This window comes from Procambarus clarkii, chromosome 46, assembly GCF_040958095.1.
Source record: "Procambarus clarkii isolate CNS0578487 chromosome 46, FALCON_Pclarkii_2.0, whole genome shotgun sequence".
Lineage (NCBI taxonomy): Eukaryota > Metazoa > Arthropoda > Malacostraca > Decapoda > Cambaridae > Procambarus > Procambarus clarkii.
In genome coordinates, this window is record NC_091195.1 from 8,681,873 (window position 1) to 8,700,026 (window position 18,154).

An 18,154-nucleotide genomic window follows, 5' to 3' on the forward strand; every position below is an offset into this window, starting at 1 on the left:
CCTTTATGTGCCTCTAGGCGGCCCTTTATGTGCCTCTAGGCGGCTCCTTTATGTGCCTCTAGGCGGCTCCTTTATGTGCCTCTAGGCGGCTCCTTTATGTGCCTCTAGGCGGCCCTTTATGTGCCTCTAGGCGGCTCCTTTATGTGTCTCTAGGCGGCCCTTTATGTGCCTCTAGGCGGCTCCTTTATGTGCCTCTAGGCGGCTCCTTTATGTGTCTCTAGGCGGCCCTTTATGTGCCTCTAGGCGGCTCCTTTATGTGCCTCTAGGCGGCTCCTTTATGTGCCTCTAGGCGGCTCCTTTATGTGCCTCTAGGCGGCCCTTTATGTGCCTCTAGGCGGCTCCTTTATGTGCCTCTAGGCGTCTCCTTTATGTGCCTCTAGGCGGCTCCTTTATGTGCCTCTAGGCGGCCCTTTATGTGCCTCTAGGCGGCTCTTTTATGTGCCTCTAGGCGGCACCTTTATGTGCCTCTAGGCGGCCCTTTATGCGCCTACAGGCGGCACCTTTATGCGCCTCTAGGCGGCCCCTTTATGAGCCTCTAGGCGGCTCCTTTATGCGCCTCTAGGCGGCCCCTTTATGCGCCTCTAGGCGGCCCCTTTATGAGCCTCTATGCGGCTCCTTTATGCGCCTCTAGGAGCCTCTTTCTGTTCCTCTTGGCGGCACCTTTATGGTCCTCTAGGCGGCTACTTTATGTGCCTCTAGGCGGCCCCTTTATGAGCCTCTAGGCGGCCCCTTTATGTGCCTCTAGGAGCCTCTTTCTGTTCCTCTTGGCGGCACCTTTATGGTCCTCTAGGCGGCTCCTTTATGTGCCTCTAGGCGGCTCCTTTATGTACCTCTAGGCGGCTCCTTTATGCGCCTCTAGGCGGCTCCTTTATGCGCCTCTAGGAGGCTCCTTTATGTACCTCTAGGCGGCATTTTATGTGCCTCTAGGCGGCTCCTTTATGTGCCTCTAGGCGGCTCCTTTATGGTCCTCTAGGCGGCTCCTTTATGTACCTCTAGGCGGCTCCTTTATGTACCTCTAGGCGGCCCTTTATGTGCCTCTAGGCGGCTCCTTTATGTGCCTCTAGGCGGCTCCTTTATGTACCTCTAGGTGACCCCTTTATGAACCTCTAGACGGCCCCTTTATGTGCCTCTAAGCGACTCTTTATGTACCTCTAGACGGCCCTTTATGTGCCTCTATGCGACCCCTTTATGTACCTCTAGGCGGCCTCTTTATTCACTTCTAGGCGGCCCTTTATGTACCTCTAGGCGGCCCCTTTATGTACCTCAAGGCGGTCCTTTATGTACCTCTAGGCGGCCCTTTATGTACCTCTAGGCGGCCCTTTATGCGCCTCTAGGCGGTCCCTTTATGTACCTCTACACGGCCCTTTATGTACCTCTAGGCGGCCCCTATATGTACCTCTAGGCGGTCCCTTTTTGTGCCTCTAGGCGACCGCTTTATGCACGTCTAGGTGGCCCTTTATGTGCCTCTAGGCGGCCCCTTTATGTACCTCTAGGCGACCGTTTGTGTACCTCTAGGCGGCCCTTTATGTACCTCTAGGCGGCCCCTATATGTGCCTCTAGGCAGCCCTTTATGTACCTCTACGCGGCCCTTTCTGTACCTCTTAGCGGCACCTTTATGTGCCTCTAGGCGGCCCTTTATGTACCTCTAGGCGGCCCTTTATGTACCTCTAGGCGGCCCCTATATGTGCCTCTAGGCGGCCCTTTATGTACCTCTAGGCGGCCCTTTATGTACCTCTAGGCGGCCCCTATATGTGCCTCTAGGCGGCCCTTTATGTACCTCTACGCGGCCCTTTCTGTACCTCTTAGCGGCACCTTTATGTGCCTCTAGGCGGCCCTTTATGTGCCTCTAGGCGCCCCTTTATGTGCCTCTAGGCGGCCTTTTATGTGCCTCTAGGCGGCCCTTTATGTGCCCCTAGGCGGCCCTTTATGTGCCTCTAGGCGGCCCTTTATGTGCCTCTAGGCGGCCCTTTATGTGCCTCTAGGCGGCCCTTTATGTGCCTCTAGGCGCCCCTTTATGTGCCTCTAGGCGGCCCTTTATGTGCCTCTAGGCGGCCCTTTATGTGCCTCTAGGCGGCCCTTTATGTGCCTCTAGGCGGCCCTCTATGTGCCTCTAGGCGCCCCTTTATGTACCTCTAGGCGGCCCTTTATGTGCCTCTAGGCACCCCTTTATGTGCCTCTAGGCGGCCCCTTTATGTACCTCTAGGCGGCCCTTTATGTGCCTCTAGGCGCCCCTTTATGTGCCCCTAGGCGGCCCCTTTATGTACCTCTAGGCGCCCCTTTATGTGCCTCTAGGCGCCCCTTTATGTGCCTCCTGGCGGCCCCTTTATGTACCTCTAGGCGGCCCCTTTATGTGCCTCTAGGCGGCCCCTTTATGTGCCTCTAGGCGCCCCTTTATGTGCCTCTAGGCGCCCCTTTATGTGCCTCTAGGCGCCCCTTTATGTGCCTCTAGGCGCCCCTTTATGTACCTCTAGGCGGCCCCTTTATGTGCCTCTAGGCGGCCCCTTTATGTGCCTCTAGGCGGCCCTTTATGTACCTCTAGGCGCCCCTTTATGTGCCTCTAGGCGGCCCTTTATGTGCCTCTAGGCGGCCCTTTATGTGCCTCTAGGCGGCCCTTTATGTGCCTCGAGGCACCCCTTTATGTACCTCTAGGCGGCCCCTTTATGTGCCTCTAGGCGGCCCCTTTATGTGCCTCTAGGCGGCCCCTTTATGTGCCTCTAGGCGGCCCCTTTATGTGCCTCTAGGCGGCCCCTTTATTCACTTCTAGGCGGCCCTTTATGTACCTCTATACGGCCCCTTTATTTACCTCTAGGCGGTCCCTATTTGTACCTCTAGGCGATCCCTTTTTATGCCTCTAGGCGACCGCTTTATGCACGTCTTGGCGGCCCCTTTATGTACCTCTAGGCGGCCATTTTATGTACCTCAAGGCGGCCTCTTTATGTACCTCTAGGCGGCCCCTTTATGTACCTCTAGGCGGCCCTTTATGTACCTCTATGCGGCCCCTTTATGTGCCTCTAGGTGGCCCCTTATGTACCTCTAGGCGGCCCCTTTATGTACCTCTAGGCGGCCCCTTTAGTTACCTCTACGCGGTCCCTTTATGTACCTCTAGGCGGCCCCTTATGTGCCTCAAGGCGGCCCTTTATGTGCCTCTAGGCGGCCCCTTTATGTACCTCTAGGCGGCCCCTTTATGTACCTCTAGGCGGCCCCTTTATGTACCGCTAGGCAGCCTCTTTATGTGCCTCTAGGCGGCCCCTTTATTTACCTCTACGCGGCCCCTTTATGTACCTCTAGGCGGCCCCTTTATGTGCCTCTAGGCGGCCCCTTTATGTACCGCTAGGCAGCCTCTTTATGTGCCTCTAGGCGGCCCCTTTATTTACCTCTACGCGGCCCCTTTATGTTCCTCTAGGCGGCTCTTTATGTGCCTCTTGGAGACCCCTTTATGCGCCTCTAGGTGGCCATTTTATGTGCTTCTAGGCGGCCATTTTATGTGCCTCTAGTCGGCCATTTTATGTGCCTCTAGGCGGCTCTTTATGCACCTATAGGCGGCCATTTTATGTGCCTCTAGACGGCCATTTTATGTGCCTCTAGGCGGCCATTTTATGTGCCTCTAGGCGGCCATTTTATGTGCCTCTAGGCGACCATTTTATGTGCCTCTAGGCGGCCATTTTATGTGCCTCTAGGCGGCCATTTTATATGATGTGCCTCTACGCGGCCCTCCATCATTGCTCCTATAAGAGACTCTCAGGGGACGGAAGTTTACTTGTAGTAAACTCCATGTAAGTTGTTAACATTATACTGTGAATATTGTTCACAAGAGAGCGGAGGGGGAGAGGGCGATCTACACAGAAGCTCAGCTGGGAACCCTTGCAAGAAAATAAATAAATAATTCAAAGCCCAATTAATATGATATAGCAAAGTTCGTGGTAGGGGGGTAGCTTTGGTACTCTTTAAAGTTGTACTCCCTACATATATGCCATTCCCTGTTGGGCACATACCCAGCAGGAATTACTGTTAGAAATTAGGTGAGGCTAGCTCCCTGAGTAGGGTCTTCTAGCTCGCATAGACAGAGAAGCAGACATTATTTCTTATTGATACAGATTTATCATTTCTTGTTCTATTTTGTGTTGATGCAGTTAACAACTTATTATTACTACCTTCCATATAACTTTTCATCCTTTTGACGACATCAATAATATCAACTATACTTTCCGAAGAATGTGTAAACATAGCTTCCTTAATCTCTCTTAATAAGGGAGATTTCTAATTCCTGAGATCAACTTTGTCATTCTTCTCTTTATGGGTTCAAGTTAAATTATGTCCAGTATATTGTATGTTGACCAAACTGAACTGCATAATCTAAATAGGTCCTTACAAGAGCAAGATAAAGGCAGAGAATAACATTACTAAATGCTACACCGTATATTTCTGTGTGAGAAAATGAGCACCATTACTCTACCTAAACCAGAAGCCAACACCACAATGATCACAGGAGTTAGGTCAAAATATTGACAAGTTTTAAGTTATAAAATATAACAAAATGCAGGAGGCAGACTTTGGAATTTTATTTGTTTTAGTGATCTCAAAAATGTATTTCTGGCCCAATGTTTAACACTAACATCTTGTTTTAATAACGTTAAATTGTTCTTCCAGATGACAGAATTCTGAAGAGTATAAAGACAGAAGAAATTAACTAGTTAAAGAACAAATTGAAAATAACAAATAAAGCTGGAACCGAATATTGCATTAACATGTCAACACATTTAGTAAAATTTGGTTTATTTGGAAATCACTTATATTTGTGGTCAATTAAGTGACTGTATTGTGGTTAATGCAGTCGGATCATCACCGATTAGATCCGAGTTTAATTCCCTGTCAGTGTGAGATGCTCAGCCTCCTGATACCTCTGTTCACCTAGCAGTAAACATTAACCTGGAAATTAGTCAACTGTTGAGGGATGCATCCTGAGGAAGGTCTGTCGTTGGCTTAGGAAGGCCTACACAAGCCTAACAAGCTGCCCGTCTCCGACAGTGAGAAACAATGTTATGTTTTTAAACATAATATAATAACAAAACCAGCGTGGGACATTTACTGCTTGTGTGAAACTTGACAACAGTTGTGTGAGGTGAGAATCATACGGCCCAATATGGCGGCCTCGAGTCCTGTTATCCAACCGGAAGATGTGAACAGACTGCGGTATGGACTGGCTGTGACTAAGGCAGGACGACACGCGCTAGCAAGTGTGTTTATGTGGTCGTACCGGGGCACCTTCCCAGTAGTGACTTACCTCACTCAGGACTTGGGGTACACCAATGCTCAGTACAGGCGTGTCTTCGATGATCACCAGAGGGATAAACTCGAAGCTTCCTCTGACGCGGCAACTTTTGACATCACCCTGTTGTATAAACTCCTGCAACGTGTGTGTGGTCTGTCTGAGATGAATGACCCCACGTGGACCACTCCAGGGCCTCAGGGACCATCACTTGAACACCTCATTTACAGCCTGAAGCAACACCGAAACACGTTGGCCCATGATAATGTGGGAATGTCAGAGCAAGATCTTACATCAACACTGACGGAGCTCAGTGACTTATTGGCTAAGATGCTGGCTGAGGCCGGCGTCCGGTGTGGGACAAACAGCCAGGATGTGGACCACGTGACCAGAGATGTCACCGAGTATATTGGTGGTCTGCTAGCGAAGGTCAGAGAGCCGCTGGATCCCTCAGATGTGGCGTACTTGCCTCAGCTCCGCCAGGAGATTAAGATGTTCAGAAGCCACATCACAGAAGAGGTTAAGCAGATGAGCAAGCAGGAGCTAACTGACGGGTATAAACTGCTGTACCAGATTGTTCCCGCACCCTGGCTCCTCCTCAACATTAACTACAACCCAAGTCTTGCTTTTACACGACTGCGACTCCTTGAAGATCCCGTCATAGGGGCAAGACCCTCCCATGCGGCCAAGGGTCAGGATAGCACAAGACCCTCCCACGCTGCCAAGGGTCAGGATATAAACTATGAACACATCTTGAGTATGAGACGAGAGGACGGAAGAGTCCCTCAGTGTGTCCTCCTGACGGGGGAAGGTGGTATGGGCAAGACAACTTTACTCAAGCTCATCCTCGAGAAGTGGGTAGAGGACCCTGCTGCCATACGTCACCTGGGCACTGTGGACCTCGTTTTCTATGTACAGTGCAGGGACTCACATCTTAATACCTTCGATGGTCTCCTCCGCCAGTTGCTGCCTCTAGCACTTAGTGATTCTGACGCTGACTTCCAGCTGTTTAAGGAGATAATCTTGAGCTTAAATATATTAGTCCTGATTGACGGCTACGACGAGGTCAACGACCATTCAGGAAGGCTGGTGAAGGAGCTGTTGCACCTGCCTGGCAAGGATGTGAGGTTGGTGATAACCACACGGCCGGGGTGGGACCAACACCTGTCACAGCTCGTCCCACACACCAGACCTCGCTGCAACATCCTCGTCTTGGGCATCACTCCAGAACGTCGCGTGGAGTTCGCCGAGAGAACCATCAAGGTGCTGGTGGAGGAAGAGTGCCAACGGAGTGTCATCACAGGGAGGTTTACCCAGCGGCTGGAGCAGATGAGTCAGTTCCTGGGTGAGTACCTCAACACTCCACTCACCTTGACCTTGTTGGCGCTGCTGTGTGTTGAGGCTCCAGAAGAATTTAACAACCTCACCACAAACACTCAAGTCTACGAGAAGATTCATGACTTCATAACCAACAAATTAGTGTCCAGACTCACAGACAAACACGTGACCCAACCCAAAGGAAAATGTGACGAAAATGTGAAAAGGTTTTTGAGGTTCTTAGAAGAGATTAGTTTAAGAGGGGTCCTGAGGCAGGAGTACGACCTTTGGCCAGAGACGGAAGCGGAGATTAGGGAGAAGTGTGACACTCTGGGACTGCCGCAGGAGGAGGTCTTGTCCAACTATTTCACAAGAACCAGCTACCGTCGGGGCCTCAATGTGGTGTGGGTGTTTGGCTATTTTCACGCCAGGTACCAGGAGTATTGTGCCAGCAGGAGGCTGGTCGATCTCTTGTTGAGGGCTGAGCAAAACCGAGGTGATCCAGCATCACACCGTGTGTCAGGGGAAAGGTCTATAATCATTGACCTCTTGGTGGATGTTGTACGTAAGGAAAAACGCTCCTTGGGAGATCACCTGAGAGGGTCAAAGTTTGATATTATCGAAGTGCACCAAGAGTTTAATAAGCGCCCCAGATGGCAGAACATTTTAGTCAGCACTACCGGGGTGCTGTGTGCCCGGGGAGTAGAGCACAGGTTCATTACTCACATAATTGACCTGTGCAAGATGGTTACACATAAGCCTGACGAGCTGTTGAAGCATGTAGCAGAGTCCCGCGGGAGTGAGCACGTCATCCAAGCCGTGTGTGAGAAGCTGCGTACAGCACAAGAGTGGAGAATAGTGAATGTTGACTCGTGGGTTGTCCTGCCGCTTGTTCTTAAGAAGGTGACACCTAAGAACATTTACCTAATCATAAACGATACATCCCAACTAAAGCAGCGCCTGTCTACACTGTCAGTGCTGGCAAAAATGAAGGTAACCATATCCTTAGTTCTTGGCGGTAGTTTATACAGCAAAGACGGAAATATTGATAAATCAAAACAATGTTTGGAGAGGCTGACAGCCCCCGGCAGTAAGTGTACCTTAGAGGGGTTTGAGGGTCACTTGTCTGAGGCAGTCATACCCCTCCTGCCTCACACCCTCGAGAGCCTCCGCCTGCACCTCACACTACAGCAACTGACCGTCCTCATCCGTCACCTGCCTCACCTTCCTCACCTGCAGCGTCTTGGTAAATATTCATATTTTCCACCATAATTTTAGGGTTATTTATTAATACCAAAATTACGCAAAGGGCTTCATTCGTCATGTTTAATATAGTAATTCAGATTTACATTGTTTACATATATGTTTACAATCTTATGGACGAAAGATTCCTTATATTGTTTACAAACATAATCACCTTAAGGGAGACAAACACCTTATATTGTTTACAAATATAGTCACCTTAAGGGTGACAAACACCTGATATTGTTTACAAATATAGTCACCTTAAGGGTGACAAACACCTTATATTGTTTACAAATATAGTCACCTTAAGGGTGACAAACACCTGATATTGTTTACAAATATAGTCACCTTAAGAGCGACAAACACCTGATATTGTTTACAAATATAGTCACCTTAAGAGCGACAAACACCTTATATTGTTTACAAATATAGTCACCTTAAGGGTGACAAACACCTTATATTGTTTACAAATATAGTCACCTTAAGGGTGACAAACACCTTATATTGTTTACAAATATAGTCACCTTAAGGGTGACAAACACCTTATATTGTTTACAAATATAGTCACTTTAAGAGCGACAAACACCTTATATTGTTTACAAATATAGTCACCTTAAGGGTGACAAACCTTCTACTTTGATTACAAATATAGTCACCTTAAGGGTGACAAACCTTCTACTTTGATTACAAATATAGTCACCTTAAGGGTGACAAACACCTTATATTGTTTACAAATATAGTCACCTTAAGAGCGACAAACACCTGATATTGTTTACAAATATAGTCACCTTAAGGGTGACAAACACCTTACATTGTTTACAAATATAGTCACCTTAAGGGTGACAAACACCTTATATTGTTTACAAATATAGTCACCTTAAGGGTGACAAACCTTCTACTTTGATTACAAATATAAACTTATTAAGGGCGACTACTCCATGAATAATAAATTTTCGAAACATTCCGCTGCTGTATATATTCTTGTGCATAAATAATTTCATGAAGTATTTAGCGACGCCAAACTTTTGGTTCAGATGACTTACCACTTTGACTTTGACTCGTGGTACAGATCTCCTTTCACTGTGACCTAATTCCTGTTCAAGATGACCTTTCACTGTGACCTAATTCCTGTTCAAGATGACCTTTCACTGTGACCTAATTCCTGTTCAAGATGACCTTTCAGTGTGACCTAATTCCTGTTCAAGATGACCTTTCACTGTGACCTAATTCTTGTTCAAGATGACCTTACACTGTGAGCTAATTCCTGCCCAAAATGACCTTTCACTGTGACCTAATTCCTGTTCAAGATGACCTTTCACTGTGACCTAATTCCTGTTTAAGATGACCTTTCACTGTGACCTAATTCTTGTTCAAGATGACCTTACACTGTGAGCTAATTCCTGCCCAAAATGACCTTTCACTGTGACCTAATTCCTGTTTAAGATGACCTTTCACTGTGACCTAATTCCTGTTTAAGATGACCTTTCACTGTGACCTTGATCCTTGGTTAATTAGACCTTCTGTAACTTTGATCGCTAATTCAGGTGACCCATCTATCCCTGTTACCTTGATACTTGGTCCAGATGACCTTGACTGTGACCTTGACCATTGATACAGATGACCTTGACAATTGATACAGATAACCTTGACCATTGACACAGATGACCTTGACTGTGACCTTGACAATTGATACAGATAACCTGGACTGTGACCTTGACAATTGATACAGATAACCTTGACTGTGACCTTGACCATTGATACAACTAACCTTGACTGTGACCTTGACCATGATACAGATGACCTTGACCATTGATACAGATGACCTTGACCATTGATACAGATGACCTTGACTGTGACCTTGACCATTGATACAGATGACCTTGACCGTGGCTTTTAAAAGCTATTAATACATAGTTTAGATGCTATTAATACTGTCCAAAATACGTACTTGTCATCAGGTAATAAACCCAGCAGTAAGGTGAGTGGATGGCTCAGTATGTCTTCTTGTTATATCTTAGAACATACCAGTAACGACCGTGACTGTATCTCAGTGTATGTCTTCAGACATTGACCTGGACGCCACGGGCTACGTGGACCCGGACACCCTGGACGCCACGGGCTACGTGGACCCGGACACCCTGGACGCCACGAGCTACGTGGACCCGGACACCCTGGACGCCACGGGCTACGTGGACCCGGACACCCTGGACGCCACGAGCTACGTGGACCCGGACACCCTGGACGCCACGGGCTACGTGGACCCGGACACCTTGGACGCCACGAGCTACGTGGACCCGGACACCCTGGACGCCACGGGCTATGTGGACCCGGACACCCTGGACGCCACGGGCTACGTGGACCCGGACACCCTGGACGCCACGAGCTACGTGGACCCGGACACCCTGGACGCCACGGGCTACGTGGACCCGGACACCCTGGACGCCACGAGCTACGTGGACCCGGACACCCTGGACGCCACGGGCTACGTGGACCCGGACACCCTGGACGCCACGGGCTACGTGGACCCGGACACCCTGGACGCCACGGGCTACGTGGACCCGGACACCCTGGACGCCACGAGCTACGTGGACCCGGACACCCTGGACGCCACGGGCTACGTGGACCCGGACACCCTGGACGCCACGAGCTACGTGGACCCGGACACCCTGGACGCCACGGGCTACGTGGACCCGGACACCCTGGACGCCACGGGCTACGTGGACCCGGACACCCTGGACGCCACGGGCTACGTGGACCCGGACACCCTGGACGCCACGAGCTACGTGGACCCGGACACCCTGGACGCCACGGGCTACGTGGACCTGGACACCCTGGACGCCACGAGCTACGTGGACCCGGACACCCTGGACGCCACGGGCTACGTGGACCCGGACACCCTGGACACTCTGCAGTACCAGGGATGGATACTCAACCTGACCATCAGCCGGGTCCTCACTGATGACGACCCCGCCATAGACTGGTGCTGCCACCTGGCGGCTCAGCTGTGTCCTCCCTCAAGAGGAGGGTATAGTCTCCTGTACTTCTTTAACACGCGTCTCACCAGTACGTATTGACTACATCTTAACACGTGAATATCTGTAACTCAGTTGTTTAATTCACAGTGCTTCCGGTGGTTTAAAAAATATTTTTACAATAAAAGTCATGAATTAGAGAACTTATAAGGCTTCTTGAGTAACTTTGAGCACCGTTTAGCGACCAAGAATATTCATTAAGCAAGCTTCACTGCTTATAAGATAACACTGATCAATATTTAGCCCAACATTGTCTTGCTTAATACAAGCTAGATTTACTTGATATAAGTTTTCTTTGGCATGAGTGTGTGACATAGACAGGTGTGGGTGGGGAGAGTAGCCAGGTGTGGGCTTTAGTGTTCCCTCTCATGTGCAGGTGTGGGTCGGGAGAGTAGCCAGGTGTGGGCTTTAGTGTTCCCTCTCATGTGCAGGTGTGGGTGGGGAGAGTAGCCAGGTGTGGGCTTTAGTGTTCCCTCTCATGTACAGGTGTGGATGGGGAGAGTAGCCAGGTGTGGGCTTCAGTGTTCCTTCCCATCTACAGGTGTGGGTCGGGAGAGTAGCCAGGTGTGGGCTTCCGTGTTCCCTCTCATCTACAGGTGTGGGTCGGGAGAGTAGCCAGGTGTGACAACGTTTGTTTTCATGTATTAGCTACGTTATTGTGTGGTTGTAAATAAGTTGCCACAACTTACTGCACAACTTTGGCTAAACAATTTTGAGACCGTGTCGCAACCTTAAATGTTGCATAAAACTCGTTTTCCTGATTGATGGAATATATATAAAAAATGTAGAAATATTTTAAAAATATATTTTTACCTATACTAGAAATAAAACCATATATTTTTACATATACTAGAAATAATCCATGGTAGTGGTGGTGGAATTGTTGCTGGGTTATGGTTGTTGGCAGTGGTGGTAGGTTGTGATTGGTGGCAGTGGTGGGTGATGTTTATTGTTGGTGGTAGTGGTTGGTTCTAGTGGTGGTTAATAGTTGTGGTTGGTGGTGGTGGTCGTTGATTGCTGTGGTTGGTAATTGTGGTGGCAGATGGTTGTGATTAGTGGTAGGTTGTGGTGGTTTTATGGTATTGGTGGTTGATAGCTCTGGTGGTTGATGTCTGTTATGGTTGATGGCTAAGGTGGTTGATGGTGGTGGTAGTTAATGGTTGTGGGGGTTGATGGTAGTGTTTGTTGATGGTTGTGGTGGTTGATGGTAGTGTTTGTTGATAGTTGTGGTGGTTGATTGTTGTGGTGGTTGATTGTTGTAGTGGTTGATTGTTGTGGTGGATGATTGTTGTGGTGGTTGATTGTTGTAGTGGTTGATTGTTGTAGTGGTTGATTGTTGTGGTGGTTGATTGTTGTGGTGGTTGATTATTGTGTTGGTTGATGGTTGTGGTGGTTAATTGTTGTGGTGGTTGATGGTTGTGGTGGTTGATGGTTGTGGGGGTTGATTGCTGTGGTGGTTGATGGTTGTGGTGGTTGATGGGTGTGGTGGTTGATGGTTGTGGTGGTTGATTGTTGTGGTGGTTAATGGTTGTGGGGGTTGATTGTTGTGGTGGTTGATGGTTGTGGTGGTTAATTATTGTGGTGGTTGATGGTTGTGGTGGTTGATGGTTGTGGTGGTTGATGGTTGTGGGGGTTGATTGTTGTGGTGGTTGATGGGTGTGGTTGGGGGGTTAATTGCAGTGGTGGTTGTTGTGGTTCGTGATGGTAGTGGTTGATTGTTGTACTTTATGTAGTGGCGATTGTTGGTTATAGTTCGCGTGGGTGGTGGTTTATTGTGTTGTTTGGTGGTAGTGGTGGTTGATTGTTGGTGGTAGTGGTGGTTGATTGTTGTTGGTGGTAGGGGTGGTTGATTGTTGTAGTTGGTGTTGGTTTATGGTTGTTGTTGATAGTAGTGGTGATTGACTGTTGTGATTGTTGATGATTGTTTAGGTTGATGGTTATTGATGGTTATGGTTATTGATAGTAGTTGAAATTGAAATTGAAATAAGTTTATTGAGGTAAAATACAGACAAAGGGATGAGGTAGCTCAAGCTATTCTCACCCCGTTCAGTACAACGTGTTCATACATATATAGACACACATCACAAACAATAAACATATTACCGAACATTCTGAGAGATAAACATATACATTTCCTCCTTTACACAAGTAGTATGGTATCAGACGTACACACAAATACTTTTATGACTTAGGTATACTGTATAGACAATTTGCAAGACATGCAGATAATTCAACAAAAGATTACAGTCTTGGTGCAAAATTCTTATATCTCTCCAGAATATTATCAACCTTTTCGTTGTGACACATCCAGGCTATTTGTTCAGGAACAGTCCTTATCTCAATGTTTCTATATACATTAATCAACGGACAATCAAGAACATAATGGGCAAGGGTGTGAGACCTAAACATACCACATAGTTGACACTTCGTGTCATTATCATGAACACCTATCCCATATTCCCAGTAATATTTGTACCCAAGCCTGAGCCGCATGTGCACAGAGTCACTCCAAGGATTTCTCCTTTTACCATAAGTGAAATGGGTGTTTTGACTAACACACACATGTAGTGTTGCTTGGTTTGACTTCCCTCATACATTATACCTCTCTTCGCCACTTCTGCCTGTGGTTGAATATTTCTGATTTTGCTTCTTATTTGTCTCATTGTGAATTCACATTCGATGTCAACTTGTGGTTTTGATGTGGCATGTTTGGCCAAGTCATCCGCCACCTCGTTGAGCACTATTCCAACATGAGATGGAATCCACATGAATTTCACATTGTGACCTTTCAGCTGTATCTCATTTATCCTTTTCTTACAATCCTCAACTGTGGACATGAAGACTGGATTTCGACTGTTTAAGGACTCAAGTGCTCCTCGGCTATCGACAAATACAAAAACATCTTTGTCGTCATGACGTACTTCCTCCAAACACGCCAGAATGGCCTGCAGTTGAGCACTGATAGTAATGGTGGTTGGTTGTTGTAGTTAGAGGAGGAGGTCGAGGAGGAAGGAGAAGGTGGAGGAGGAAGGAGAAGGTCGAGGAGGTAGGAGGAGGTCGAGGAGGAAGGAGGAGGAGTAGAGAGGAGAAAGAGGAGGTAGGAGGAGGTCGAGGAGGAAGGAGAAGATGGAGGAGGAAGGAGAAGGTCGCGGAGGAAGGAGAAGGTCAAGGAAGAAAGAGGAGAAGGTCGAGGAGGAAGGAGCAGGTCAAGAAAGAAAGAGGAGAAGGTCGAGGAGGAAGGAGAAGGACGAGGAGGAAGGAGAAGGTCAAGGAAGAAAGAGGAGAAGGTCGAGGAGGAAGGAGAAGGTCGAGGAGGAAGAATGAGAAGGTCGAGGAGGAGAAGGTGTTGGTGGTGGCTGTTGGTTGTTGTTAGTGGATATTGATGGTTGAAGAACATAGAAGGATTAGGAAAAATAAGGAAGGCAGGAACGAGAAGGAAGTTTAAGGTAGGAGTAGGAAGATTACGGAAGGTGGAGTGGTGGAGAGTGGTGTGTGACAGTGGTGGAGAGTGGTGTGTGGCAGTGGTGGAGAGTGGTGTGTGACAGTGGTGGAGAGTGGTGTGTGACAGTGGTGGAGAGTGGTGTGTGACAGTGGTGGAGAGTGGTGTGTGGCAGTGGTGGAGAGTGGTGTGTGACAGTGGTGGAGAGTGGTGTGTGACAGTGGTGGAGAGTGGTGTGTGACAGTGGTGGAGAGTGGTGTGTGGCAGTGGTGGAGAGTGGTGTGTGACAGTGGTGGAGAGTGGTGTGTGACAGTGGTGGAGAGTGGTGTGTGGCAGTGGTGTGTGACAGTGGTGGAGAGTGGTGTGTGACAGTGGAGGAGAGTGGTGTGTGACAGTGGTGGGGAGTGGTGTGTGGCAGTGGTGGAGAGTGGTGTGTGACAGTGGTGGAGAGTGGTGTGTGGCAGTGGTGGAGAGTGGTGTGTGACAGTGGTGGAGAGTGGTGTGTGACAGTGGTGGAGAGTGGTGTGTGACAGTGGTGGAGAGTGGTGTGTGACAGTGGTGGAGAGTGGTGTGTGGCAGTGGTGGAGAGTGGTGTGTGACAGTGGTGGAGAGTGGTGTGTGACAGTGGTGGAGAGTGGTGTGTGACAGTGGTGGAGAGTGGTGTGTGGCAGTGGTGGAGAGTGGTGTGTGACAGTGGTGGAGAGTGGTGTGTGACAGTGGTGGAGAGTGGTGTGTGACAGTGGTGGAGAGTGGTGTGTGGCAGTGGTGGAGAGTGGTGTGTGACAGTGGTGGAGAGTGGTGTGTGACAGTGGTGGAGAGTGGTGTGTGGCAGTGGTGTGTGACAGTGGTGGAGAGTGGTGTGTGACAGTGGAGGAGAGTGGTGTGTGACAGTGGTGGGGAGTGGTGTGTGGCAGTGGTGGAGAGTGGTGTGTGACAGTGGTGGAGAGTAGTGTGTGGCAGTGGTGGAGAGTGGTGTGTGACAGTGGTGGGGAGTGGTGTGTGGCAGTGGTGGAGAGTGGTGTGTGACAGTGGTGGAGAGTGGTGTGTGGCAGTGGTGGAGAGTGGTGTGTGACAGTGGTGGAGAGTGGTGTGTGACAGTGGTGGAGAGTGGTGTGTGACAGTGGTGGAGAGTGGTGTGTGACAGTGGTGGAGAGTGGTGTGTGACAGTGGTGGAGAGTGGTGTGTGGCAGTGATGGAGAGTGGTGTGTGGCAGTGGTGTGTGACAGTGGTGGAGAGTGGTGTGTGACAGTGGTGGAGAGTGGTGTGTGACAGTGGTGGGGAGTGGTGTGTGGCAGTGGTGGAGAGTGGTGTGTGACAGTGGTGGAGAGTGGTGTGTGGCAGTGGTGGAGAGTGGTGTGTGGCAGTGGTGGAGAGTGGTGTGTGACAGTGATGGAGAGTGGTGTGTGGCAGTGGTGGAGAGTGGTGTGTGGCAGTGGTGGAGAGTGGTGTGTGACAGTGGTGGAGAGTGGTGTGTGGCAGTGGTGGAGAGTGGTGTGTGACAGTGGTGGAGAGTGGTGTGTGACAGTGGTGGAGAGTGGTGTGTGACAGTGGTGGAGAGTGGTGTGTGGCAGTGGTGGAGAGTGGTGTGTGACAGTGGTGGAGAGTGGTGTGTGGCAGTGGTGGAGAGTGGTGTGTGACAGTGGTGGAGAGTGGTGTGTGGCAGTGGTGGAGAGTGGTGTGTGACAGTGGTGTGTGGCAGTGGTGGAGAGTGGTGAGTGACAGTGGTGGAGAGTGGTGTGTGACAGTGGTGGAGAGTGGTGTGTGACAGTGGTGGAGAGTGGTGTGTGGCAGTGATGGAGAGTGGTGTGTGGCAGTGGTGTGTGACAGTGGTGGAGAGTGGTGTGTGACAGTGGTGGAGAGTGGTGTGTGACAGTGGTGGGGAGTGGTGTGTGGCAGTGGTGGAGAGTGGTGTGTGACAGTGGTGGAGAGTGGTGTGTGGCAGTGATGGAGAGTGGTGTGTGGCAGTGGTGGAGAGTGGTGTGTGACAGTGATGGAGAGTGGTGTGTGGCAGTGGTGGAGAGTGGTGAGTGACAGTGGTGGAGAGTGGTGTGTGGCAGTGGTGGAGAGTGGTGTGTGACAGTGGTGGAGAGTGGTGTGTGGCAGTGATGGAGAGTGGTGTGTGGCAGTGGTGGAGAGTGGTGTGTGACAGTGATGGAGAGTGGTGTGTGGCAGTGGTGGAGAGTGGTGTGTGACAGTGGTGTGTGGCAGTGGTGGAGAGTCGTGAGTGACAGTGGTGGAGAGTGGTGTGTGGCAGTGGTGGAGAGTGGTGTGTGACAGTGGTGGAGAGTGGTGTGTGGCAGTGGTGGAGAGTGGTGTGTGACAGTGGTGTGTGGCAGTGGTGGAGAGTGGTGAGTGACAGTGGTGGAGAGTGGTGGGTGACAGTGGTGGAGAGTGGTGTGTGACAGTGGTGGAGAGTGGTGTGTGACAGTGGTGGAGAGTGGTGTGTGGCAGTGGTGGAGAGTGGTGTGTGACAGTGGTGTGTGGCAGTGGTGGAGAGTGGTGAGTGACAGTGGTGGAGAGTGGTGTGTGACAGTGGTGGAGAGTGGTGTGTGACAGTGGTGGAGAGTGGTGTGTGACAGTGATGGAGAGTGGTGTGTGGCAGTGGTGGAGAGTGGTGTGTGGCAGTGGTGTGTGACAGTGGTGGAGAGTGGTGTGTGGCAGTGGTGGAGAGTGGTGTGTGGCAGTGGTGGAGAGTGGTGTGTGGCAGTGGTGGAGAGTGGTGTGTGACAATGATGGAGAGTGGTGTGTGGCAGTGGTGGAGAGTGGTGTGTGACAGTGGTGTGTGGCAGTGGTGGAGAGTGGTGAGTGACAGTGGTGGAGAGTGGTGTGTGGCAGTGGTGGAGAGTGGTGTGTGACAGTGGTGGAGAGTGGTGTGTGGCAGTGGTGGAGAGTGGTGTGTGACAGTGGTGTGTGGCAGTGGTGGAGATTGGTGAGTGACAGTGGTGGAGAGTGGTGTGTGACAGTGGTGGAGAGTGGTGTGTGACAGTGGTGGAGAGTGGTGTGTGACAGTGGTGGGGAGTTGTGTGTGGCAGTGGTGAAGAGTGGTGTGTGGCAGTGGTGAAGAGTGGTGTGTGACAGTGGTGGAGAGTGGTGTGTGGCAGTGGTGGAGAGTGGTGTGTGACAGTGGTGGAGAGTGGTGTGTGGCAATGGTGGAGAGTGGTGTGTGACAGTGGTGGAGAGTGGTGTGTGGCAGTGGTGGAGAGTGGTGTGTGACAGTGGTGGAGAGTGGTGTGTGACAGTGGTGGAGAGTGGTGTGTGGCCATGGTGGAGAGTGGTGTGTGACAGTGGTGGAGAGTGGTGTGTGGCAGTGGTGGAGAGTGGTGTGTGACAGTGGTGGAGAGTGGTGTGTGACAGTGGTGGAGAGTGCTGTGTGACAGTGGTGGAGTGGTGTGTGGCAGTGGTGGAGAGTGGTGTGTGACAGTGGTGGAGAGTGGTGTGTGGCAGTGGTGGAGAGTGGTGTGTGGCAGTGGTGGAGAGTGGTGTGTGGCATTGGTGGAGAGTGGTGTGTGACAGTGGTGGAGAGTGGTGTGTGACAGTATTGGAGAGTGGTGTATGAGTAGTGGAGAGTGGTGTGTGACAGTGGTGGAGAGTGGTGTGTGAGTGGTGGAGAGTAGTGTGTGACAGTGGTGGAGATTGGTGTGTGACAGTGGTGGAGAGTGGTGTGTGACAGTAGTGGAGAGTGGTGTGTGACAGTGGTGGAGAGTGGTGTGTGACAGTGGTGGGGAGTGGTGTGTGGCAGTGGTGGACAGTGGTGTGTGACAGTGGTGGAGAGTTGTGTGTGGCAGTGATGGAGAGTGGTGTGTGGCAGTGGTGGAGAGTGGTGTGTGACAGTGGTGGAGAGAGGTGTGTGGCAGT

General features: G+C 50.1%; 1 protein-coding gene across 2 annotated transcripts in view; it reads left to right on the forward strand.

The window, feature by feature from the left end:
* The window catches only part of LOC123749636 (uncharacterized), a 79,860-nt gene that overhangs the window by 53,075 nt on the left and 8,631 nt on the right, over positions 1-18,154 (forward strand). For both annotated transcript variants that reach the window (XM_069301683.1, XM_069301684.1), the window contains exons 2-3: positions 4,648-7,829; positions 9,893-10,891. In XM_069301683.1, the coding sequence (XP_069157784.1) occupies positions 5,141-7,829; positions 9,893-10,891 (3,688 nt within the window). In that variant the 5' untranslated portion in view covers positions 4,648-5,140. The remainder of the gene's footprint in view (positions 1-4,647; positions 7,830-9,892; positions 10,892-18,154) is intronic.